This window comes from Sminthopsis crassicaudata, chromosome 3 (genome assembly GCF_048593235.1).
Source record: "Sminthopsis crassicaudata isolate SCR6 chromosome 3, ASM4859323v1, whole genome shotgun sequence".
NCBI classification, from domain to species: Eukaryota; Metazoa; Chordata; class Mammalia; order Dasyuromorphia; family Dasyuridae; genus Sminthopsis; species Sminthopsis crassicaudata.
The window spans coordinates 586,175,690-586,202,690 of record NC_133619.1 but is presented as its reverse complement, the minus strand read 5'-3'; the positions used below and the strand labels follow the sequence as shown (position 1 = coordinate 586,202,690).

General features: G+C 35.7%; 1 protein-coding gene across 1 annotated transcript in view; it reads left to right on the top strand.

Annotated features, from left to right (window-relative positions):
• The window catches only part of CSMD2 (CUB and Sushi multiple domains 2), a 988,708-nt gene that overhangs the window by 701,164 nt on the left and 260,543 nt on the right, over positions 1-27,001 (top strand). Inside the window, 9 exon segments of the mRNA XM_074305059.1 lie at positions 5,095-5,421; positions 7,994-8,188; positions 11,139-11,277; positions 11,719-11,906; positions 13,558-13,746; positions 13,955-14,071; positions 19,272-19,487; positions 21,241-21,429; positions 26,825-26,994. Coding sequence (XP_074161160.1) covers positions 5,095-5,421; positions 7,994-8,188; positions 11,139-11,277; positions 11,719-11,906; positions 13,558-13,746; positions 13,955-14,071; positions 19,272-19,487; positions 21,241-21,429; positions 26,825-26,994 — 1,730 coding nt within the window.

Genomic DNA, 27,001 nt, shown 5'->3' with positions numbered 1-27,001 from the left:
ATATTAAAGCAGCTCTTTTTGTAATGGCAAAGAATTGGACATTGAGGGGATACCAATCAATTGAGAATGATTGAACAAATGATGGTATGTGATTGTGATGGAATACTCTCGTACTATAAGAAATGATGTATAGGATGGTTTTAGAACAAAGTTTGACTAACAGCTGGTCTTTAATAGCTCACAATTTATGATCCCAAGATCATACTGTCCCCCGAGACTGTGTGGGTCATTTCAGTTTATCTAGCAATTAAATACCAGCTTTGTGTTAATGAAGAGACATGGAGTAGTAAATATAGGGTTCAAGTAATTCATCTGACATACAAGCATGTTACTTAACCTCTCAGTGTCCCTTAGGTAATTAAAGAACTAGAACTTTTAGATGATTTTCCAATAAGTTAGATACCTACAGCTAGGATGGTATAAGGACTTGAGCACTGGGCCTGGAGTAAGGAAAAGCAGAGTTCTAATATGGCCCCAGATACTTACTATGTGACTCTGGATAAATGATTCAACATCTGTGTGTCTATTTTCTTTTTCAATCTGTAAAGTGGGGATGATAATAATACCTATCTCACAGAATTAATTTGAGGCTCAAATGAGACATTTGTAAAAATGCTTTGCACAGCTTCTGACATATAGCAGACATTATATAAATGCTTGATTCCTTCTTCCTTCCTTTTCCCTTTTGTTCATGGAAGGACTTTCCACAGTCATAGATCTGGACATTTCTGTGCTCCATCCCACCAAATGCCAGGTGCTGTGCTAGATGTGATGCATACAAAGAAAAAAAAAAGGTACCCTCAAGGTACCCTCAAGGAGTAAATATTCTACTGGCTGTTGCTCCATCTTGATCTAAGGCAGGGAGAAAAAAAGGGAAGGGCAAGCAGGGATGAACAAATGTTATTTGGGCAGAGACATTTAGGTAGAGTGGTGTAAGATAACAGGTTGTACCAAAATGGTAGAGTAGATCTAAAAAATCTTTTGCAGAGAAAATAAAAGTTAGTATGTTGTGTACATATACATATACATACACATACATACATACTGAAAATCACTTATTCTAACTCATTGTATGAGCTTAGACAAGTTCTTCCTTTCTGTGTATGCAATTTTGTTTTCTTTTTTCTTTTTGTAAAATAAGGGATTTGATCAAATGACCTCAGCTATTTTTTTTTTTTTTTAGCATTACTATTCTATAATTCTGTGATAACTTCTGGCCTGACTCTTCTCTGAAGAACTTTGAGTAGCAATAAGGGAACCAGGTAGCTGTACCTATCAAGAGTGATCTTTGTATAGTAAAGTAATGAAATTATGCAGGTATTGGACATTTTTCTTCATGGCAGATCTTTAAAGGAAAATGTTATTGCAATTTAATCCTTGATTGATTAAAATCAGTTCACATTCATGATAGATACTCCATTTTCTTAAAAGTTAAGATTTGTTTTCCCTCAATTACAATACTTAAACAAATTTTTTTTTTGATAAACAGGGCAATCAAAAGATCTAATTTATAGTACCAACTCTATTACTAGCTAACTCTATAATCATAGATAATTCACCTTTCCTTCCCCCTGCCAGTTGTTCTATGAGGAAGTTAGGCGAAAAAATCATTAAACTGTCTTTTAGTTCTCATATTCTAGAATTTTATCTCTTTCCCCTTCTAACTGGTAAGACTTCAATTCTCTAAAGTTTTTAAAAACTTTTTTTGAGGAGATTCTAAATTGTTTTAAGTAATTTTACCACTCAGAGTTACAATGCTCATAGAATTTTAGAGGCCATCTAGTTCAATAAAAATCTGAAAAAGAATCTGTTCTACAAGTCTTGACAAGAAGGCCATCTGTCTTCTACTGTAAAACCTCCAAATATAGGCATTGTTAAACAGTAGACAGAGAAGTAAGACTATCTCCCTTCCTCAGAAGTATATGCTCTTTAATATTCTGATTCTTTTACAAATAAGCATTGGTAATTAGGACAGAGATGATTTTAAATAGGATATTTTCACTTAATAGTATTTTATTTTTCTAATTACATGTAAAGATATGTTTTTGACATTCATTTTTGGAAGATTCTGAATTTCATTTTTTTGCCTTCTTACTCTCCCTACCCCCAAGACAACAAGCAATCTGATCTAGGTTAAACATGTATAATCATTTTAAACATATTTCCATATTAGTCATGTTGTGAAAAGAAATCAGAACAAAAGGGGAAAACTACAAGAAAAAAACAAACAAAAAAGGTGAAAATAAAATGCTTTAATTTGCATTCAGTTTACATAATTTTTCCTGTGAATGAGGATGGTGTTTTCTATCACAAATCTATTGAATTTCTTGGATCACTATATTGCTGAGAAGAACTAAGTTTATCACAATTGATTATCACATAATCTTGCTATGAATGTGTACAATATTCTCCTGATTCTGCTCATTTTGCTCAGTATCAATTCATATCTTTCTAGGCCTTTCTGAATCAGCCTGCTCATAATTTCCTACAGAACAAATAATATTCCATAACATTCATATACCATAACTTATTCAGCCATTCCCCAATTGATGGGCCTCCATGCAGTTTCTGATTCCTTGCCACCACAAAAAAAAAAGAGTTGCTACAAACATTTTTGCACATGTGGATTCTTTTCCTTCTTTTATGATCTCTTTGGGACACAGACCCAGTAGTGGCACTATTGGATCAAAGTTTTATAGAGTTTTGGGTATAGTTCCAAATTGTCATTTTACAACTTCACCAACAACTGTCCCAGTTTTTCTACATTCCATCCAATGTTTATCATTATCTTTTCCTATCATCTTACTCAATCTTATATATGTGAGGTGATACCTCAGAGTTGTTTTAATCAGCATTTCTCTAGTCAGTAGTGACTTAGAGCATTCTTTCATATGAGTATAAATGGCTTTAATTATTTCATCTAAAAATTATCCATTTCTATCCTTTGACCATTTATCAATTGGGGAATAACTTTTTAATAAGGATATTTTAAGTCAGGCCCATAAGGTATAAAGCTTATAGTACTCCCTATGGTAATAGGTCTATGTTCTGAGTACCGCTGAAGAAAACAGTTTCATTTAAGGATCAAATGAGCACTGTCTGTGAATATCCCTATAGAACCCATCTAAGAACATTTTCCTCCATGTTTAAATAGCTGTCTCTCAATGATTCATGCTTTCTTCAGGAGCTTGTGTTTGAAGTTAATGCCCTATGAAAAAATTTCCTAGGCATCCTATACTCACCAAGTCCAAAACAGAACCAATTATCTTTACCCTCAAACACCCCCCCCACTTAGCATTGTGTGTGGGGTCCACCAATTTTTTGCTGCCACTCAGATTTGAAACCTTAGCCACAACTCTCCCATGCTTCACATATTCAATAATTGGCCAACTGTTGTTTATTCTGTTCCTAAAATATATTTCAGATCAATTCCCTTCTCTCCTTCTATATGACCATATTGATTAATTGGCCGAGTTCTTGAAACATCTCACCTACACTATTGTAATAGCCTCCTAATTGGTTTCTTGGCCTCAAGTCACTGCTCTTTCCAAACCATCTACCACATAGCTGCTAAAGTGATTTTCATAAATGGCAGGCCTTTGTGGCACTCGAATACTCAAAACATGCCAGTGACTTTCTATTACCTCTAAAATCAAATAGAAACTCCTCCTTTTAAATATTTTTCAGCCCTTTTCTTTTAAAGCAAATAGGGTTAAGTGACTTGCCCAGGGTCGCACAGCTAGTAAGTGTTAATGTCTGAGACCAGATTTGAATTCAGATCTTCCTGACTTCCAGGCTGGTGCTCTATCCACTGCACCACCTAGCTGCCCCCCCACCAAAGCCATTTTCAATCTTTCCCCATTCCACCTTTATAGTGATATTATATTATGATACCTTATGTTATAGTATATAGTGTTATCACACATCATGCTGTTAGTATATATACATACCATATGTCATAATCCTCTTCTTGGATCTTTTGATTCAGCCCACTTATCCTTTTTGCTGTTCCTTATAAAGGTAATTTTATTTGCTTTTTTCCATGAATTTTCATAACTTTCCTCCAAACCCAAAAAGCATTACTTCTCTTTCCATCTCTTAAAATCCTTCATAAATCATTCAAGCTCTACATTATACATAACACCTTTTCTATTGTCCTCAGCTGTGGGTGACCCCCATATCAATAATCTTCTTTTATTTTGTACACACTTATGTATATGCTGCAGATTTTAAGCTCTTAAAAGTTGGAATGGTTTAATTTTTGTCCCCTGTATCTACCATAGTCCTTAGAATATAGGATGGGGCTTACCAAGTGTTTCTTGATTTAATGAGGAAATGAGGGAAATGATTTGTTCCTGGAGAAGTTTTCCTCTTGGAAATGCAACAATTCTTCAAACCATAGAAAGATAAGAAAACATTTGTCGAAATGGCTTGTAAGGTGAACAGACTTTCCAAGGAAAAATCTACTTCATATATTATCTCACTAATACTTGAGATTTCCTCATTAGTGATTTATTACTTTAGCTCAGCATTATCCCTTCTAAGAGTTCTTTTTAAAAGTTTCTTCTTTCCCTCTGATGGCCATTCATTTCCCCATACCTCACTGAGAACTTGTGAGTTTTATCATACCTGCCTTCTTTGGTCATTGCCCCATTCCAATGGGAAAGAATAGCAGGCTCTATTAGGTATAAAAGGAGGTGTTTCTGAAAGGTAAAAATGTATTAAAAGGGGATGTGGGATATTTTTCTCATTTACGGGGACATTTTCTAATCTCAGTGTTGGTCATCAGCCCATTCCAGCTGAGTCTAGAATCTAGCCTAGAAACCAAACCAGGCTTTTCTAAGCATAACTCAGTTCCAATAGAAAACTAGAACAATTAGTTGCTACTTTTTTTTTTTTCTATAATTCTGCCTGTAAAATAAAACTGACATTTCTGGAACTCACATCATCCTCTTTTGTCTCCCTTCCTGCCCCCCCTTTTTTTTTTTAGAAATTATAAAAATAACATAAAAAGCCTAAGTAAGGTCTTTGTTAGGGAAGGTGAGTGTTAAGAATTAAAACCTGACCTGAGCTACTATTTTTTTTTTTTTGCAGTTTCCTGCTTTTTCAACTTTACCAGCCCATCTGGTATCGTCTTATCCCCGAATTATCCTGAAGAATATGGCAATCACCTGCACTGTGTCTGGCTCATCCTTGGCAAGCCTGAGAGCCGCATCCACCTGGCCTTCAATGATATCGATGTGGAACCTCAATTTGATTTTCTGGCCATCAAAGATGGAGCTACAGCTGAGTCTCCTGTTCTGGGCACCTTCTCAGGAAGTCAGATACCTTCTTCACTTACTAGCAGTGGCCATGTGGCCCGCCTCGAGTTCCAGACAGATCACTCAACAGGGAAGAGAGGCTTTAACATCACCTTCACCAGTGAGTCAATACATCCTTCCTTAGTTTTCTTCTGTGGGTATGGACCATGGGGAAGGAGGTAGGAAATTCTTCTCTTAATCCAGTAGGAGAGATGAAGGAGTAGAATAATGAAAATCACTCTCTGAAAAAAATAAGGAAGCAATATAATACCAGGGTCTAGAGAGAGCACAGAATATGGTTAGCTCCAGATGGTGCATGAGATTCTGGGATTTTCAAGGTTTTTTTCCTCTTGTCACACTGTAATTTCTTGTCCTGTCAATGAAATATTCTTGCCCATATCATTTAGTATCCATTACAGTAGTCTGCAATCATTTTTCCTGTTTACTAGCTCCTTATCTTCTGAAGACCATGGCAGGTGTTGGGTCAGACCAATAAAGAGGGAGAAAGAAATAAAGGACACTTTATGTTAAAAAGAAAAAAAAAAAAGATCCAAAATGTTTTAGTGGGCCATAAACTCAGTTTAATGCAGCATTATGTAATAGCAGCCTGAAAGAGCAGGTTTGATTTTAAGATGCACTAATAGGAACACAGTGCCCAGAATGTGTGAGGTTATGGTCCCATTGTATTCTGCCCTGGTCAGACTCCATCTGGAATATTGTATTCTATTCTGGGCACCACATTTTAGGAGGGACATTAACATATTGGAATATACCCAGAGTAAAAAAGACAGGTGACTAGAGATCATTTTATATGAAAATGAACTGAAAGGAGCAGTGTTCTTTAGTTTGAGCATGTTTGAAAGGTGGAAAAGGGATTAGTTTATTTCTGGAGCTAGGGACAATGGATGGAAGATAGTTATTAGCAGAAAGTTTCCACTGCTTGAAGATGGCCCTGGGCTTCTGGGCTTGCATATTCATGCTGTGTGACTGATTTTTTTATCAGTTCTTTTGATAGTAACTGAATGGGTAATGGTTGGAATTGTGTGTCTGTGAGTATGTGATTTGTATATATGTATGTATTTCTGTCACATTTTTCAAAACGCATATATTCATGGAACTCATGGAACCTCAGACTTAGAAGTATTTACAATATGTCAAATCAAACTTCTAAATATAAGAATATTTTCCACATCCTCTAGACAACATGTGATCATCCAATCTGTTTGAATACTTCCAATATTCAAGAGCTCACTTTCCCTTGAAGCAGCCCTTTTCATTATTAGATACCTAATATTTAGAAATTCTTTTTTGTAATAACAATGGCAACATATATTTATATAGTATTTTAAGATTTACTTTTTGTGGTAAATTTTATTAGAGAGGGAGAGAAAGCGAGAGATCACTAACAACTTCAGATAGCAAATTCTGGTATCTCGGAAGGCTTCCTGTAGGACCTGGTCCTTGAGCTTCTGCTTGATCCATGTTGAAGATTTTAAGAGGTAGTAAAGGCAAGGGAGTGTATTCCAGGTAGGGGAGTCAATTTATAGAAAGGCAAAGAGAACAATACTCACTCTCCCTGACTAGCCCATTTCATGGACCCAATGAAGTTTCAAAGCCCCAACTGTTTGGCCTGAGTTGTATCTGTCAGTGAAGCAAGAACATTATTAGCAGCAGTTTGAGTGTAGATATTTCATTTAAATTTTCTTGTGTCCTGTGTGGTGTGTGTGTGTGTGTGTGTGTGTGTGTGTGTGTGTGTGTGTAAGGAAAAAAAACCCAGATGAATAGAGTGATAGCTTTTAACATTGATAATTCATAGTAAAAAATAGCTAGAAAACACTTGATGTACTTAGCCAACATTGTTCCTTTAAAGGCAGTATTTTTCAAGCCATTTGTGCTGCCAGTTCATTCAAGGCTTGGGAATTCATCAAAATCGCTAGCGGCAACAATTATAGTTCTCCCATCTAATGGCCAGTGACAAAGTTTACTAAGTTTTTGCCTTAGGTTTTTTACTTTCTGAGTCAGACTAAAACAGCTTTTCTATTTATCTTAGAGCTTTCCTTACCACAAAATTTCAAGAATGTAAAAATAAAATTTAAAAAAGAATAAAGAAAAATTAGATTCTTCCATGAACTATCAGGTCATTCAGGCACAAAACAAGTTTTCCATTGGAAACATGCTAAAGATCATGAGATCTGTTTTTAGAAGACCACAGTTGTAAGTGACAAAGAGAGGCAAGGGAATTATTTACAGAGTGTTGAAATATCTTTATTTTAAGGAACCATTCTTATCTGCTTGGGGGTGGCTGAAATAATTCCTCTCTTGGAGGAAGGGAAAACAGGTGAGATTACTTAGACTACTTTTCTCTTGTTAACCACCATGTCTAATCTTCTGTGGAGATATGTTATAATATTATGGATGATTTGAGAAGTGGGCAATAGATTTGAACTTATAATTTATTCAGTCGATCTTGAATTGATAGATTCTAGGAAAAAAAAATCCTCTTTCTATAATCAAGTACCTCATTCCTGGGCTGGACCCAGTTTTAGAGTGGGAGGTGGAAAGAAGGCTACTTTGTCTTCCCCTCCATTGCAGGCTTTGGGGAAAGCATTGGCGGAGGTCCGGGCTTGGTGACTATGATGTGGTGGCTTTATTTCTGGAGTCAACCCAGGCTAACCAGCCTCCATCTTACACAGCATTCCGACACAACGAGTGCCCTGACCCCGGTGTTCCTGTGAATGGCAAACGATTTGGTGACAGCCTCCAGTTGGGCAGCTCCATCTCCTTTCTCTGTGATGAGGGCTTCCTGGGGACTCATGGCTCAGAGACAGTGACTTGCATCTTAAAGGAGGGCAGTGTGGTTTGGAACAATGCTGTGCTTCGATGTGAAGGTACCTATGTTCTGCAAGGGATGTGGTTTTCATTGTAGGAATCTGGGAAGGGTGTGTGTTCCAGTTGTCACAGGAGAATTTTGATCAACGAAGTTTAAATGACTCATGCACCTCTTAAAGATCCCTCTGCCTTGCACCATGTTAAAATTATTCAGTACATATTGTGGCTGGTAATGATGAATGCATATCTCCCTTAGAGACTTATGTTTTAGAACAGAACACTATGCCCCAAGGAATAAGCTGTAAGGTCAGGTAGCTCATTATAATAAAAATGATTCTGGACATGAATTTAGCAGAGATAGCTTCTTTTCCATCTTTGCCACTTGATAACCGTGACCTTGGACAAATCACTCTACTTTCTTAAATGTCAGTGCCCTCCTCTATAAAAAGGGCTCTGACAAGATAGTAGATGTTTAAGTGCTCTCTAAGTTATAAAGTGCTATATAACTATAAAAGATAATCTATTATTAGGGTGATGATAAAATTTCAGGCATTTGGTAAGTCTTGATAGGAGAAGTCATTTTTTTTTTTTTTTTTTTTGCTAAAATGCCTCCCCAGTGCTTCAGAACCCAAAGCATATCGAGATGGATTTTCTCTTTCCAAGGCCTCTACATTGACTTTAGGTAGAAAGATAATTCAGAGACCTGACACCATGTGTTTTTCTCTTGTAATCTTGAGAACCTGACAAGCTGTAGTTTGAGTGTTTTCTCTAGATTGTTTATCCTATCTGGATACCTACAATTTTCATTCTCCTTTTCACTAAAGATCATTAACCAAGCATCCTAGCTTTCTTTCAAGAAAATTCCACCTTTCAAGAAACCTTTCCTAATTCCCCTTATTGCTAGTGCTTTCCCTCCCTCCAAGTTTATATCCACTTTATCCTATACATATTTTACCTGTACATAGTTGTTGTATGTTCTTTCCTCCTTTAGATTATAGGCTCCTTGAGAACTGGGACTTTTTTTTTTCTTTTTCTTTGCATACCCAATATTTAGCAGAGTGCCTAGCACATGATACTGCAAATATTTATATGAACAAAATGAGGCTCAGAGATGGTGAATGACTTGTACAGAGATAGTATCAAAGCCAGAACTAGCAATACAGATCTCTGGACTTCCAGTTTAAGGTATTTTTCATGACCCCATGCATGGGACAACTAGTATTTACTGAACTCTTAGTAAAGAGATTATATACCTGAAACAATACTAAAGAAAGATATATCCTAAAATATATATCATAAAAGCATGGCTATAGGTTTGAGCACGGAGTGCCTGTGGACTGCAGTAAAGATATTGACTTTGAAATTGAAGCAGACCAAAATCTGAGGTTGGAAAAAAGGTATAAGAGCTGGAGGGGGATGATTGTTGGGAATTAAGAAAGAGACTTTGAATACTAGGCAGAAGATTTACAACTTAATTGTAGGTTATAGCAAGTTCTTGGCAGCTTGATCATTTTGTTGATATTTAATTGTTTGAGTCAGTCTGACTGTTCCTTATCCCATTTGGAGTTTCCATGGCAAAGACACTGGAAAAGCCATTTCCTTTTCTAGCTCATTTTACAGATGAGGAAACCGAGTCACACAAGGTAAAGTGACTTGCCCAGGATTGCTGAGAGAGGAAATATCTGAGACTGGATTTGAACTCAGGAGGTGGTCTTCCTGACTCTAAGTTTGGCAAAAGGGCCAATCCCTCTATTTATAGATGAAAAAAACAGAGTCCCAAAGAGGATAGTGATTTGTCTCAGGTCACATTTGTATTAATAAATTAATAGGAAGAATAAATTATTCTGTACTGTATTACTTCTTTTATAGATCAATAAATATAGATAAAATGGTGATATAGCTAGATAGCTAGCTCATGCTTCTATACATGGAGCTTCCTTTCCAAAATTCCACTTTTAACCAAATGAATGATAGTGTTATTCTCTCTAATCACTTGGATTAGAAATTTTAAGAGTCATTTTTAATCATCCATTCTCATCATCCCTTTATCTAGATAATTACCAAACCTTATTGATTTTCCCCTGTAATACCTTTCTTATCTATCCTTTTCCATCCTGCTCCTACCCATCAACCAATGTCTGGAGTACTAACCCAATCTCCTGATCTCTAGCCTCTTTCCTCCTTTGGTTCATCCTGTACAGATTCTCAGCTTAGTCTTCCCAAATCAGTGCTTTCCTCAAGCTGCTCCTCGGCTCAAGAAGCTTTAGAAGATCTGTTTTATCATGTTAATGACTAGTCCAAACTTCTCTGCTTATCATAAATACTATGCTATAAAGACTATGATAGGGATACAAAGTCACAAATGAAATAGTTTCTAACCCTAAGGAACTCACATTCTATGGTTACATGAACAGAATACAAAATATTTGCAATGTAATTTTGGGGAAGGGCACTAGCAATAGAGGTTCATCAGAAAAGATGGATTTTATGAAGTGAAGATGAATTAGGGAATAGAGGAGAGCATTCTAGATTGGGGGTGGGAGATAGCATGTCACGTATGGGAAATACCAAATAAACCAGTTTAAGTGGAATAGCAGGTAAAGGGGAGTATTGTCCACTGAAGCTGGAAAGGTAGTATGGAGCCAAGATGTGAAGGGCTTTAAATGCCAAGTAGCAGAATTTATATTTTATATGACCTAGGGGCAAAAGGGACCCAATGAAGCTTTTTGAGCAGAGCAGAGCAGAACAGTTTACCAGCTGTATTGAGAATTAATCAGAGAGGACAGATTCTAGCAGCAGAGTGATAAGTGACAAAATAAATGGAGGCTACTTAAACTTTGGTCTTCTTATTTTCATTTTATCTTCCTTTTAACCTCTATAAGTCCCAGATAATGTGATTGGGCAAAGTCAATGAAGTTCTTTTCTTGGAAAGAACTAATAATTTTTTTTTTACTTTAATTTAATCAATTTGAGATCTTTATTGACTTTTTTCCTGCCTCTCCTCAACAGCACCCTGTGGTGGTCACTTGACATCTCCCAGTGGCACTATCCTTTCTCCTGGTTGGCCTGGCTTCTACAAGGATGCACTGAATTGCGTGTGGGTGATTGAAGCTCAGCCAGGATACCCCATCAAAATCACTTTTGACAGGTACTTATGAACATAACTTGACATGGGAAGGACAAGAAGGGACTTTTGGGGGAAGGGGAAAGAGAAAATGAGATTTTTCTGTGACTTCAGAAAGGTGTCTTCCTAATTCTGAAAAGGAGAATTTTGAGTCCCAGGATACATAGCTAATGTTGGTCCCAAACTTTGCAGTGATCACAGATCTGGGCCTTAGAGCTTCTTGAATGCAACAGAACAACTTATAACAAAGACCATCCAAACTAGTCTTCCCAAATGCATTCCTCTTTCCAGAAACCTAAATTCACAAAGAAATCACAGAATTTCAGAACTGGAATGTAGTTCTGAGTCTATCTTATTCCCTTCAATTCCTGAACAAGAAACCTCTTTCTAACTTAGGATTTTTGTCATTCTCAAAGGATGAGAACTTCATTATTTAAATAAGATTATTTTTTCGTTTCCTGGCAGATTTAAAACAGAGGTCAACTATGATACTTTGGAGGTCCGAGATGGACGAACATATTCATCACCCTTGATAGGGGTATACCATGGGACCCAAGTTCCCCAGTTCCTCATCAGTACTAGCAACTACCTCTATCTCCTCTTCTCTACCGACAAGAGCCATTCGGACATTGGCTTCCAGATCCGATATGAGAGTGAGTGTTGCAAGGGAGGGGAAGTGGATAACCTAATGGTGAAGATGGTGACTGTACCCAATCTTTCACTGGGTCAGCTCAGAGAGGAAAGTGACCCACTTAGGTCACAGTGAATTGATAATAGAGCCAGGATTAGAACAAAGGTGTATTTAGTATTACCAATACATTACCCTCCCATTATATCATTTTATGTCTTATATTTAAAGGATATACCTGAACCAACTACTGTTTACTCAGTACTGCAGATTTGCCAGCATGTCTCTGAATCTTTTTGTTGGGAGGAACAATTGCTTGGTCTTACCTTGCCCACATGCAAGTGTGATAGCAAGTAATTCTTCTCTCTGAGAATAGAACAAAAAGAAATTGCTTTGAAGAGTTCAGAAAATAGTGATGTGTTATGGCTGCTGTCTGAGAGGACTGCATGAGTTGAGAGCTCAGAAGGAGATAAGTATCCAGGTGGAATTGTGCATAGTATTAACTCATTTCTTTGAGATATTTCTCTTTTTAGCAAAGGGAATAGCTAGAGTGTGAGAAACAAAAAAATTATATTAGCACTTCTGGAACCTGCAATTAACTTGGACATTTAGAGAAATTGTATAATATGAATAGTGCTAGTCTTTGATCAAAATGACCAGACTGACAAGCAGAGAGAAGGTAGGTACATAGGCTGGCTAAGTTCTGGGGACTTTGCAATGCACTGGTAGAATCTTAATTACTTCCTTCCTGTATTACAATTGTATTTTCCTTTTAAAGTGTCTGGGAGCAGGAGGGGCAGGCAGGGAATAAGGGGAGGTCCCAGGGAAAATTTTGGTTGTCTAACAATATTCTAATCATGACAATCTCAGAGGTTAGAGACAGGTTGGATGGATGAACAATGGACTCCAGCTTCACATCACTCTATGATAACAGTCTGGGAAAACTGACCTGATTATAATTGATAATAGGAACAGGATACTCAGTTACTTTTTAGTGATTCCTGAAAATAAGCTGGTTTAGAGTTCACAAGCTGTTTTGGAGTTCTCATCAGAAAGGACTGAACAACTTTGAAGAAGAGATATAAAAATGAATCACCCTTTGTATTTACTCTTTATAATCCTGTACAACTCTGTATTCTTTATAATATTATTTCCTCTGATTGAATATAAGCTCCTTGAGAAAAGGGACTGTTTCTTTTTGTTACCTAATACAATATATGGCATATATGTACTTAATAAATACTTGCTGATTGAAGAAAAAAAAATAATTGTACTTTCCGATGCTCTTTCTTCAGAAATAATTCAAAAAAAGTTTTGGCATTTGTACTTCTTGAATGCTGAATGTGTATTTTTGACCAGATTGTCTGGGAAACAATGGGACTAACAAGGGAGTTTTCTATAGTTGTATATGTCTGAGAACTTTCTTACCCTAAGGATATATTACTGTTGGATCATGGGTACCCTGATAAGTAGAAACCCTTGAAAGCATAGTTTTTTATTTGTACCACTTCTCTCTCCATCCCTATTCTTCACTTCCCCCAAATAATTAACAAACTAAATTGTCTAAGCCTAGGTCATAACATTAGATTATTCTGACTGTAACATACCATTTTCAGCTGTGAGTCCCTTGCTATATCTGTGAGTCCTTTCTTTTAGCTGTGGATTCTCTGTTCCAGCTGTGACAATACAGTCAGACCACTGTTTAGATCCCGGGATCCCTGTGAATGGTCATCGTCATGGAAATGACTTCTATGTTGGTGCTTTGGTGACTTTTAGTTGTGACTCTGGCTATACTCTAAGCGATGCTGAGGCTCTGGAGTGTGAGCCCAACTTTCAGTGGAGCCGAGCCCTCCCTAGCTGTGAAGGTAAGTTGGGAAACTGGGAGAGTGGATCTTGGTTTTTTTTTTTTTTTTTTTTTTTTTTTCCTCCATCTGCGTGTGTGTAGGACTAGAGAAGTATGGAGAGGACCAGGTGTAGTCCTAGGTTCTAACTGGTGTAGTCACTTTGGACTTTCTGAAAACATATAAGTCATTCTTTCTTCCTCTCATGGCCCCCTTTCTCCTGTTCCTGCAGCTCTTTGTGGTGGCTTCATCCAAGGCTCTAGTGGTACTATCCTCTCACCAGGCTTTCCTGACTTCTATCCTAACAACTTGAACTGCACTTGGGTGATAGAAACATCACATGGCAAAGGTGAGCCTCAAAATTTTCTGGAGATTTACTAGCAAAATGTCTTTCTAAAGTGGGGCATATCTGATTACATAATAGATATAATCCATTAGAGGAACCTCTGCTACAAGTCATAGCCTTTTCCCCAGTCTTTATAGTCTCCTTTGGGTCATATAGTGTAGAATTACCGGGAGATGGCAGGTATCTGGCATGGAGAGTAAGTGAGCAGCATCCTGTCTGAGCTAAAACAGAGCATATGTAGCATTGAGTGAGCCTTGGGATTGGTACTACCATCATTTAAGTCAACTTTTTCCCAGTTGGCATGTAGGAACTCATACTGTTTTACTAATTCACAGGATGCCGGTTTCTGACTGTGAATCTGGAATGGATTGGCACAGTCTTTCACAGGTTCCTTACCTTCCTAGAGATATCCCCTAGTACTGTTTGATGGTCTCAATCTTCAAACAGTTCTCAAATCTACCAAAATCCCTTCACATAATCTTTTGTTTCTCCCTCTACTATATTGCATCTTTAATTATATAGGTGTTCCAAAATTTTTTTAAGATTAGCTTTTGCTATCTTGAGGAGGAAAGAAAGAGGGAAGAAAGAAAGAAAAATTTGGAGTAAAAGATTTTGCAAAGGTGAATGTTGAAAACTATCTTTGCATGTATTTGGAAAAATAAAATATTATTATTATGATTATTTTTTGCTGAGGCACTTATGGTTAAGTGATTTTGCCCAGGGTCACATAGCTACGAAGTGTTAAGTGTCTGCGACTAGATTTGAATTCAGGTACTCCTGACTTTAGGACAGGTCCTCTGTCTACTGTGCCATCTAGCTGCCCCCAAATAAAATATTATTTTTAAAAAGCTTTAATAGCTTAAAAATATACTTAGATTTGTAAGATAACCTCTGCATATAGAGAGGTTCATCAAATAGATTATTATCTAAGAAGTAGTCATAGTGTTTGAAGTACAGGGCTTAGAGTCAGGAAGACATAGTTTCACATTATGCTTGAGACATTTGCTCTTTGTATTAACCTGAGTAAGACTTTTAAAATTTTCTATGACTTTTCATTTGTAAAACTGAGATAATACTATCTCATGAGGTTGTCATAAGGATAAAATGACATATAATATGCTTTGAAAACTTTTTTTAAAAAATCCTATCTAAAACCAGCTATTATTATTGTTCTTATTGATTCGAAATGCCCTGGGATTAAGACCCATAAATATCATGTTCTATTCAAAGAAATTTATTCCTTAGCTTAAGTAGTTAATGTGTCTAGGATACTAATGATACCATGAGGGGAAAGCTTATCCCTTTTCCCCTCACTCTTTGTTTTGATACAGGGAGAGATGTTGCTTCTTCTTACCATTTTGTAGATGGGCAAACTGAAACCTGTAGTATTCAGAGGTCTTAGATTGAATGAAATGCCTAAAGTAGGACTGACTCTCAGATCAATGATTTGGCCTTCACAAAAGAACAAAGATGAAATGCCCTTTGAGGAATTATCTATGAAATTTGGGGAAATATTTTAAAGCAATGTTTACCTTTATTAAGACAATACATCTTTTGAAATGTGATTGCAAATGGAACATTTACTATTTTCTCAGCAAATTCCCCACCCACATCCCAAGTCCACAAGTGTTGGACTTGGAGTCAAGAACATCTGAGTTCAGATTCTCATACTAAATAAGTATGTGATCCTGGACAAGACATTTAACCTCTTTCAGTTTCATTTTCCTTATCTATAAAATGAAAAATAATAATAGCTCCTACCTTACAAAGTTTATGATCAAACTGTAATTTTGGAAGGAACTTTGCAAATTTGAAAGAGCTATGTTACATTAAATGTTCAGATTAGACTATTAACCATAGATTTTTGAATCAACTTTTTAAAAAACCATTCCAAACATCTTCATTGATGTCTGTTTTTTCTTTTCCTAACAAAGCTAAGAGACAGTATTGCCAAGCTCTTTGCCAACACTGGCACATTTTGCTACCTCCATTCCTTACTAACTCTTTCACCTTTCAAATCTGTGTAGTCTTTTTATATATATCTATTTTCTCATTCCTATTATCTGACAATGTCCAAGTTGCTTTACTAAATTTCTTATTGATTCTGGAAAGTGATTTATCCTTGGGAAATTTGTTTTTCATATGAGCTACCTATCAGATAGCCTGCCTACCTAATTTTTCAATCTCATACTGTTTCATATACTGTCACGACATAATTTTTTTTACAGATTTATACTTTTTCCTCACGTTTTGAATTTTGACTCTTAGACCACAAACTTTTATCTTTCCACATTTCCATTTTTATAGCCTACTCTCAAATAAAATTACGTTTCATCCTTATTGTAACATTGGTTTTTTGGCTTAATACTAATCTCCAAACCTATATACTCTACTGTCTTCATTTACCTTCATGCCCAATTTTGATCTTATGTTTTTTCACCAATCATTTCTCTTTTAAATCTGGAACATTTTTAATCCTTAACTCCTGGTATCCCCTAATATTTGATTCCTCTACTTTGACTCCTAAACGACTATGTGTTTCTGGAGAAAGCCATGAAATGCAATTGATTTTTCTCACCACAAATTTATGTCATATAATTTCTCCCATGATTTTTGTTAAATGATAATTGTTCTTGTTTTTGTAATTGATTTATGACCTCTTTTCTTACCAGGTTCATTGTAAACAATTTCTGCTATGTCCTCAACCACATTCTTATTCCCTACTTTTATAGTCAATGGCATGGTCATCTCTATTACCTAGAATTTTAAATGCCATGTGATTGAGTTCTCCAGTTCTACTCTTCTACTTTTTAAAACTTCTTGTTCTCATTCTGAAGATTTTTTTTTTTTTTTTTTTTACCTTGGAACCTTTGTCCATTCTAGCCCAGTTCTGTTTTTTGTGAGTTTGTCCTGGGCCCTTGGGAGGAGATTCATGCAGGTTAACTTTCTCTTCCTAAATTGTATTCTTGGCTTTTTAAAATTAGATACATTCTGACTGGCTTTTTAGCTTTTTTAGTGTGGTACCTTTTCCTATTGGAATATAAATTTCTTGAGGGCAGAGACTCTCATTTTTAGTTTGTATATATATATTGCTTAGCACAATACCAGGCACCTAGTGAATATGTATTGCTTTGCTTTGTCCTCTCTTTCCTTTGATCACAGAAGAATATATATATATATATATATTTTTTTTTTTTTACTACATTTTAAAGTTAATACTTTCATCTAAGACTTTGGTCTTATTTCCTCCTGCTTCTTCCAGAATCTTGTTATAGTATTCATTCCTTGTCTCATAATCACATTTCTCACTTGACTCTCATATGCCCTTAAAAACATGATTAGATGGGGCAGAGAGGTAGTGCAGTGGATAAAGCACCAGCCCTTAAGTCAGGATGACCAGAGTTCAATAACACTTAACACTTTCTAGCTGTGTGACCCTTATAAATCACAACCTCAGCAAAGAACAACAAAACAAAACATAGTTAGATCTGCCCAGCTTTTTCCTTCGAATTTTCTCTGCCATGTTAACTACTGTCTTATCTTTTCCCTCCACTTTACTATTATACTTTTTGAAATTGGCTACTGTTAATATTCCTACTTCTCTCTGTGTTTTCTTCTAGTCATTCCTACCATGTTACTGAAATTGTTCTCCTACCTGCTCTTCTAGTCCCCCAATCCTCCACCTTCACTCATTTCTCTTTTTTTAACCCTTCTGCAATGGTTAATTCTCATTCTTCCCTTAATTCTACAGACTCTCATTTGTGGTTACTCTGCTACATTTCATTTAGTGTTTGGCTTTATATAAGCCCTGGATTATCTTAGCTAAGGCGTCTGCCACAACAAGAATAAAGCAAAATATTCACCTGTTAAAATTCAAAAGATGCTGTCCAGACTTCCTTTGGATGGAGATAATTAGAGAATAATGTGGTAGGAGACTGTAAGAGGTGTCAATGACATTTGTTTAAAACTCTTTACAATTTGATTCCATCTAATCATTCTATACTGGAAATATGGCCTTCCCTTCCCTAGTCTAGATTTTAGCCATATTACATATTATTTTCCTATGTCACAGTCCTTTTCCCACTTCAGGCCTTTACATAGGGTAAGCCTCCATGATTCTTTCCATATTTTTTTTGGGGGGGAATCTTTAGATCTTATCAAAAATCAGCTTAATTTCAGCCTCAGAAATGAGGCCTTTCTTTATCTTTCAGTCATTAGTGTACTCTCCATCAGCACTCAATTGCTCTGTATTTCTGTTTATGAGGGAATAGAGACAGTCAAGTAGATGTTGAACTAACCAGATGACAACAGCCTCCTTTATAGTCATTTTGAATTTTAACTAAATGATCTGGATTTTTATTAGATGATCATTCTAAATATTCAAGAAATTTACTATGTCCTTTTGCTATGTTTTGAGCATATTTCTGGCCATATTTCATGTCCTTCCCTTCCCCACCCATGCCTCCCAACTAAGTGCCTAGAAGGGAATGAACATAGCAAAGTATTGCATTTATGCTTTTGTAAGAAATTGCTTCTTGACATTTGGAAACAATTAACCCACTAGACTACATGGAAGGAGCAGCACTAACCACTTCATTAGAATTTATATGCAGCTTTGGAATGGATAATTTCATCATTTCAAAAAGGTCTGATGGCTATGTTCATGTATATGAAGGATAGGACACAGAAAAATGTACATAATTATTGAATAGATATTGAGATAGTTTAGGAAACAAAAGTTCTTTCCTAAACTAAATATCATGGATGGTTTATTATCCTATCTTTATTATCCTAAAGATAGTCTAAATCAACTAAAAATTAAAGCTTAAAGCCCTTGGATTTTAAGATGTGTTCATCTGCAATTCTGCCTGTACAGAAGAGTATGTCTTTGCTGAATACATTGTGAATATATAAATACATATATGAAGGTGTGAATATAGGGGCCTGAAACTATAGTAGGAGGCAGTTGACACAGCAGGTAATTTTTTCATGGGTTTTCCAGATTTGCATAATGGGGATACATGTGTATACATAGAAATTATTTGCAAATCAGAATAATCTTCAAAGTCTTTGGAACATGTGGATCTCTCTTCCCTTAGAGCAAAGTTGAGATTCACAACTGGTTTAAGACTGATTCAGTAACTGTTTTTTGTCTCTTCATTCTGATCTCCCTCAACCCTGTTCCCCGGGTTCCTTTTTACAGGTGTTTACTTCACTTTCCATACTTTTCACTTGGAGAGTGGCCATGATTATCTACTTATCACTGAGAATGGCAGCTTCACACAGCCACTTAAGCAGCTAACAGGTTCCCGGCTTCCTGCCCCAATAAGTGCTGGACTCTATGGCAACTTTACAGCCCAAATTCGCTTTGTTTCTGACTTCTCCATGTCATATGAAGGATTCAACATCACTTTCTCAGGTAAAGAGTTTGTAGATTCCTGAAGTTAAATGTGATCTTTTTTTTTTCCTCCTAATAGTTTTCCAAATTAATTTGAAAAATCTCAATAAAAATTTTTTATTGCTATGTGATTGAGGCCTTTGGGTTAGATACAAAGAAGAATTTCTTAACATATATTTATCAAGCAGGAATGTGATTGTAAAATTTCATTTGGAGCATTTAAGAATTATCTATGTTCTTTTATTCAGTATTTAGCAATTTGATTTGCTTTGAAAACTTTTCTATGCCCTAGAAAACAGGAATTCCATATTCTTCTCTAGTCATTGGATTTTCCATTTTGCAAACCCCTGATAACAATAAATATGAGAAAATTAATCTATTGGGTTTTTTAAAAGTCTTTTTCTTTTAGCTTCCTCATCCTTGCTTGAGTAGTGGTAATAAAATATATCTCTGTAATTACATTTCTCCAGTCTTGCATAGCAGGGCTGTTGGACTAGAGCTTTAGAAATTATATTCTTTAACTTTGTTGAATCTCCACTTCCCTCCTATCACGCAGAGAAGTTTTCTTGTTGGCTATTAAGATGTCCTGGATCTGTCCTTGACCTGCCTGGTAAAGTGAGAGATACAACAATTATTGTCTTCCCTGTGTATTGGAGAAATTTCTGCCTCATGGGGCCTAGACCTGTGGCCTTCTTGACCATGAACCAGCTACCTTATGAGAAGCATGCTCTCACCTTGACTTGGATCATATACTGACTACTCACTTGCCACCAATATTGTAGATAGTTTGGTCACCTTTTGCTTTTGAAGCTAATGTGAAGTTTGAGGGATTTTTTTAAACTATTGCTACACATTCTAAACCCCTTACTTTAGTGAATTATCCTAACTCAGAATCTAGAGATGTTTCTTAAGATTGGGAGATGCTATTAGTGATTGCCAATCTTATTTATACATAGAAGGGACTAATCACTTGCTGTGATGTGAAAAAAATTGGGCATATATCTCTCACTAGACAATAATTTCACATATAGTACTACAATTCCTGAGATTTTTCTGTTAGAACTTCTTTTTGGGGGTTAAATATTGCCCTCTCCATTTTCTTTTAAAATATGACCTATTCCTATTCCTCATCTTCTTTCGGACAAACTCTTTCAGTGAAGAAGCTAATTGGATTATGAGAGTACAGAAAGAACAAGTTAGAGCATGGTTCCTTCCATAAGATGAAGAGATGGATTAGATTGTAGTGATGAAATCGTTGTATATATACTTCAGTAATTAAAAAATACAAGAAATTTACAGGGGATAATACATATAATCCAAAAATATATTCTTACATTTTTCCTTTATCTAATTTTCTTCTCCCCCTTCTCTTCTTTCTTTTTCTTCTTCTCTTCTCTCCTCCTTTCTCTCTCTCTTTCTGTGTTTTCTGTCTCTCTCTGTCCTCTGTCTCTCTGTCACTCTCTCTCTCTCTCTCTCTCTCTCTCTCTCTCTCTCTCTCTTTCTGTGTGTTTCTCTCTATATCTAATTTTCTGTCTCCTCTTCCTTCTCTTCTTTCTTTTTCTTTCTTCTCTTCCTCTCTTCTTTCTCTCTGGTCCTCTCTGACCATCTTTCTGTACTTCTTCCTTTTCCATATCTCATTCATCTCCTGTTCTTCTCTATTTCTTCTATTTCTCTTAATTTTTATCTTTAATTATACTTCTTGCATTTTGTTGTATTTGTATGTCTATGTATTTCTTTCTGAATGTATTTCTCTGTCTTTTTAAATTTTTCTTAGAATATGACCTGGAACCCTGTGAGGAGCCGGAGGTCCCAGCATACAGTATCAGGAAAGGTTTACAGTTTGGAGTGGGCGACGTCTTGACTTTTTCCTGCTTCCCAGGGTATCGACTTGAGGGTGTAGCCCGAATCACATGTCTTGGGGGCAGACGTCGGGTGTGGAGTTCGGCTCTGCCAAGGTGTGTTGGTAGGTGGTCATGTGCTTTCATTTTGCTTGGCTAATATTTTCTAATAAGGACAGGCAAGACAATCCTTGATCTGTTATAACATCCTTTCTTTTTCTCATGCCCTCCAAGACATCCCAACCAACATATCCATATGTATATATATGCTCTCCTAGCCTGCTTACTCACTACAGGTAGAATCCTTCCCTAAGAAGACATTTTCAAAGGTGAGAGGAAAATATGTTCTTATCTTAGAAAGCCAGTGTCTGAGGAAATAGGAGAGGGAGGTTGATCAGAACTAGTTATCAATGCTATACTTAAGAGGAAAAGGGAGCAAAATGACATAATTCTAGCTAGAGACTAGAAATTCAAGGTAATCCTTTATACTTATCTTCAAGCCTAAGAAAGAAATGATGAAAGCTTTACTTTTCAAAACAGAAAAAAGAGGCTAAAGACTTTTAGTTGCCATGTCAGAAATCTCTGTTAGAGAAGAAAAAAAAAAAAAAAAAAAAAAGCCTGGTAATCTTGGGAACTAATAAACATTTGATGGTTCTTAACTAAGGAAATAAGACTTTCAAAGTAGGTTCCAAATCATTGTTCTGGATATGGCAAAGATTAAAGCCCTCTTTGAATAATCCTTAAAAAAATTGTTGTTATCTTCTGTTTTTGCATTAATTTTATTTTTTAATATGTACTTCTTTATTCCTAAACTCAAAAAGCTATCCATTATAATGTGTTATGATAACAAAAGAGAAAAAAAAACAGTTTAGTGAAAACAACTAGTGAATGTGTATATGCATACACATACACAAACATACATGATAGTATATGAACTATTTCACACCCTTAGATCCCTACCTCTGAAAATGGGCAGTTTTTTCAACTCTGTAAAGCCAAGAGCAATCTTTGAATTTCACAGCATTCAATTTTAACTTTGTGTTCTTTTCATTTAAACTGTTGTAGTAATTATGTCTATTGTTTTTCTAGTTCTGCTTCTCTCATTCTTCATCAATTCATAAAAGTCTTTCCATGGTTCTCTGAATTCATTATATTTCTCATTTCTCACAATATAGTAATATTCCATTAAATTCATATCCTCACAGCTTGTTTGGCCATTCTAAATAAGCTTTTGCAGTATCTTTCAATCCTGAGATCAAATTCCATTATTCATTCCTGTGCTGAGTAGATCTAAGACTAGCCTGTAAACCTTTCATATTTATGAAATTAGCAGAAGTTCTTTCTTATCTAGAAGGGAGATACTCTAGTCTGAATTTGAAATCAGAAGACCAATGTTCAAATTATTTCTTTTCTATTTACTAAATGCATTAATTTGAACAATTATTTTAGTCTCTTTGGGCCTCATTCCTCATCAGCAATATGATCAGTTATAATTAAATAGCCTCAAAAATCCTTTACAGCTCTAACCCCTGATCCATTGAACTTTATCATTTGGATTTTGAGCTGGTAAAATCCATTTCATAAGATTTAAAGATGGAAAGGACTTTGAAAATCATCTTACTTTGTGAATTGAGGCAAATCCTTTTCTTTCCCAGAGTGAAAGTGAAGAGAACTTTAAGATCAGGACAATTCTATAGGACCAGAAGGTGAAAGTAATAATGAAGTTCACATTATTACATTCGTTTAGTTCATCTTAATTAGATAGAATTTAATTTAGTCCAATAAACAATGATTAGGTGCCTACTTTGTGCACCATGAGGATTCAGTGTTGAAATGATTGAAACCCTTGGAATTTATAATCTAATATATGTTTGTTTTATTCACAACAACCTCATGAACTAAATTGTATAATTATCATTAGCACCATTTTATAGATGAGGAAACTTACATTGCCATGGGGTTTGGAACTAAGATTTGACCCCAAATTTTCTGACTTCCAGGTGGTGGAATCATACTATACTGTATAATAGATAACTATACTGTAATCTATTAGTGAACCAGGGGCTTTTAGCACAATCTCTAGCCAAACCTTAAATGAATCTTTTCACTATTCTCAAGAAAAAATAGATTCCTTCCGTATAGCAAGCCAGTACAGGCCATGGAGCCAAATGTCCATTTAAAACCCCATTACTTCTCCTGAGTAAAAATTCTGCAGGTCATGTTCTTCTCTCCATTTTGGTTTGTATTGACAAATTATGAAGGAAGAGTTCTTGATCATGTCTCTTCTATTCCCAGCAGAACAAATACAAACAGAATCCATTATAGAGTAGATACTTGATAAAGGTTTGTTGGTAATGATTTATGATCAAATTCCTTATATCTTAGCTCAGATCTGTGGTCCCCTGACAAAGGTCTTTCCTAAAGATTCATTTCTGAAAAGATGTGGTAGAACTTGGAAATTGGGGTAGACAAGTAGGAAGCTCATTAGAGCAGTTGATAATTTTGTTGAATATATTATACACATCATTTCACAATTGACACCTCTCCATGAGGTTAGTTGGTTCATAGATCTGGAAAGGATTCTAGAGGTCATCTATTCTAACATCTTCATTTTATGGATGATGAAACTGAGGCCATACATGTATATCATGGTCATAGTCACAGAGGTAACAAGTAACAGAGCAAGAATTCAAATTCAAATTCAGTTTTTTTTACTCCAGATACAATGCTTTTTTCACTGAACTGCATTGCATCCCCATTTAAAGCCCTGTGATGATTTAATCAATAACCAATTAACAAACATTTATTAAGCACTTATAATATGAAAGGCATTAAACAATTCCTTGTTTCCAGGAGCTTAAATTCTGTAGAGAGAGACCCATTCATATAAATTCAGAATTGGAAGAGCCCTGAGAGGCTATCAATTTGAACTCCTAAGTTTTAGAGATGTGGACATTAAGATCTAGAGAGTTTATTTGCCAAAGGTAAGGTAGCTAGTGTCAGAAGGACAAGTAGTATCAGCACTGGTATAGAATCCAGCTTCCCTGACTTAAAAGACATTGATTTTTTCCACTGTAACAAACTGATTTTCTCTCTAAAGTTTATACAATATAAATTACAAGGTAATTTGTCAAGATGTGGCAGGGAAGATGTAAGAATAATCTTGGTTCAGAAATCACATTCAACAGACATAGTCTTAAAGGAGGTTGACTCAAGTTTATTACTACTCAGAACTTTTATTTAAACAAGATATAATGGAAGAAGAAATTCAAAGCATAAAAGTAATATACAATTAATAAACATAGTGGTCATGATAAAGACACTGCAAGAAACAAACAACATACAACAAACGTCATCACTACTCAGAGGAAGCACCAACATCTGAATACCTTAGCTGGAAGGACCCATGGTCACAACTATTCAGAGTCTTGAGTGGGAACCATAACTAAGCAAACCATATAGTACTTCCTTACTAAATCTTCAAAGTCCCTTTTCATTAAGGGGATTTTATAGGCTGAGAACATTATAGTAAGTATTCTCATTTAATAACATGACTCTTGAGATAGAGCAGCCTCCTCAAGTATAGTATGCTCCATCACAAGACTACCAAGAAGAATATTTTTTCATTCCTTTAGAGGAATTATGTTTACTTCAGGAATAGACCAAGTTTCTGGGGTAAACACGGGCCTGCAATAAAGGATGCTCATTAATTAAAGCATCAGAAGGATGGCCACCTTTTTTTATGTGCTTCCTGAGATTCCATCAGAAAACTGAAAGCACGTTCCAATGTGCTCAGCAAATAAATTTACATACAGGACATGGCCAAGATTCACTTAATATTCCTTATTCACTAGGATTTCTTACAGAAGGTACTAGCAGCTGAGAGAATCAGAAAGAATTAATTTGGAATGTTGCATCTGAGATGAGTTTTAAGAATGCTAAGTGTGCTAAATAGTAGGAATTAGGAGGGAGTGCATACAAGATATAGAGGACAACTTAAGCCAAGTAATGGAGATGGGAAGGAAAATGTAATGTGTGGTGAATAATAAGACCACCAGGTTGACTGGATTTAAGAAAGCTTGAAGGGGAATAATGTATGCTATTTTTCTTTAAATTCCTCCCTTATACAATACTAATCACACACACACACACACACACACACACACACACACACACACACACACACATATATATATCAAACTAGTTATAGAGTTCCCATTGCATTAGTCCCTCAGGAGGGCCTATTGCTGAACTCACAGAATTTGAGGGACACCATGTAAATCTCAACTAAACTATCTTATTTTTTGCATACAATATTGACAGCTGCACTCAAGGCTATGTTCATTTTCATGGTCTGTCCTGTGCCTTATTCTCGTTGGCTGGCACTGATGGATTTTTTTTGGTGGACATTGGCATGTCATCACTTAACCTGATATCACAGGTTGTAGACATAGCTCAAATATACTAATTTTTTTTCCGAATAGATAATTTAAGGAAGTTATTTTTGACTTGTTACAATTTCTTGGTTTAAATTATTCTACATGATTATTTTTATAATGTTTAAGTTAGTTTTGCAAATAATAGTTTTCAAATGTTAATCTGAACTAAAAGAGATCTCAGAATTCCATTCTATCTCTAAATAAGAATCTCTTCTAGAACTTAGTGATTTATGTACATGTATTCTTTCTCCTAATAGGCCCTTTGGAGAATATAATGACTGCCTCATCTTTTGATCCGTGGCACCCAGAACAGGGCCTTTCACATAGTATGTTCTTTGATTCATTTTGATATTAACCCTTACAAGATTGACTGCCATTATAGATGTTTTAAGCTGTATATATCCAAGAAAATCTTTGTTAAAATGCATTAAAATAATGATAAACTGTCAAAATTGAAAGGTTTCTTAGATACTTCAGCCTAGCCTCCTCATTCTATAAATGAGACAAACTTAGAAAGATAAAATGTCCATTTCAATAGATGTTACATTAGTTGAGAGAATAAAGTATTAATTCATAATTTAGCCCAGAATAGCTGGTTTGTGATAAGCACAGGGTCCTTAAGCAGAGAAGCATGAAAAGGGAAGACTTTGACTTCCTTATATTTTTTCCTGAAATGATCTACTTTAAGCTTTAAAATCTATTCTCTTTCAATTTTGCTATGCCTAATGTAGCCCGTAACATTGTGTTCCCATTTACATCCCTTTTCATGATTTTATAGACTTTGCTTTCAACCTTTCTAAATTGAATAAGCTATATATGTTCTCATGTGGTCTTCCCTTCTTCATCTCGGTCATTCATTTTACTGTGAAAATCTATAAACCAATCTAGAGAATAGCCACTTAGGAATTCAAAAAGTTGAGTTCCATAAAACAGAGATGTGGGGGAGGAATTGAAAGAGTAATGGAGACAGTCTAACCAATTATATGCAAATATATTTGGGTATTGTGATATTTTGAATTGTATATTCTCCTGTCAAAGTAGGGAATTACTCATCTATGATTATTACTATGTCTGTTTCTAGCTGAATGTGGGTCATCTGTCACTGGGACTCAAGGCATCCTGCTGTCCCCCAACTTTCCTGTGAACTACAATAACAATCATGAGTGTATCTACTCCATCCAAACTCAGCCAGGAAAAGGGATTCAGCTTAAAGCTAAGACCTTTGACCTCCATGAAGGAGATGTTCTCAAGGTAAGGC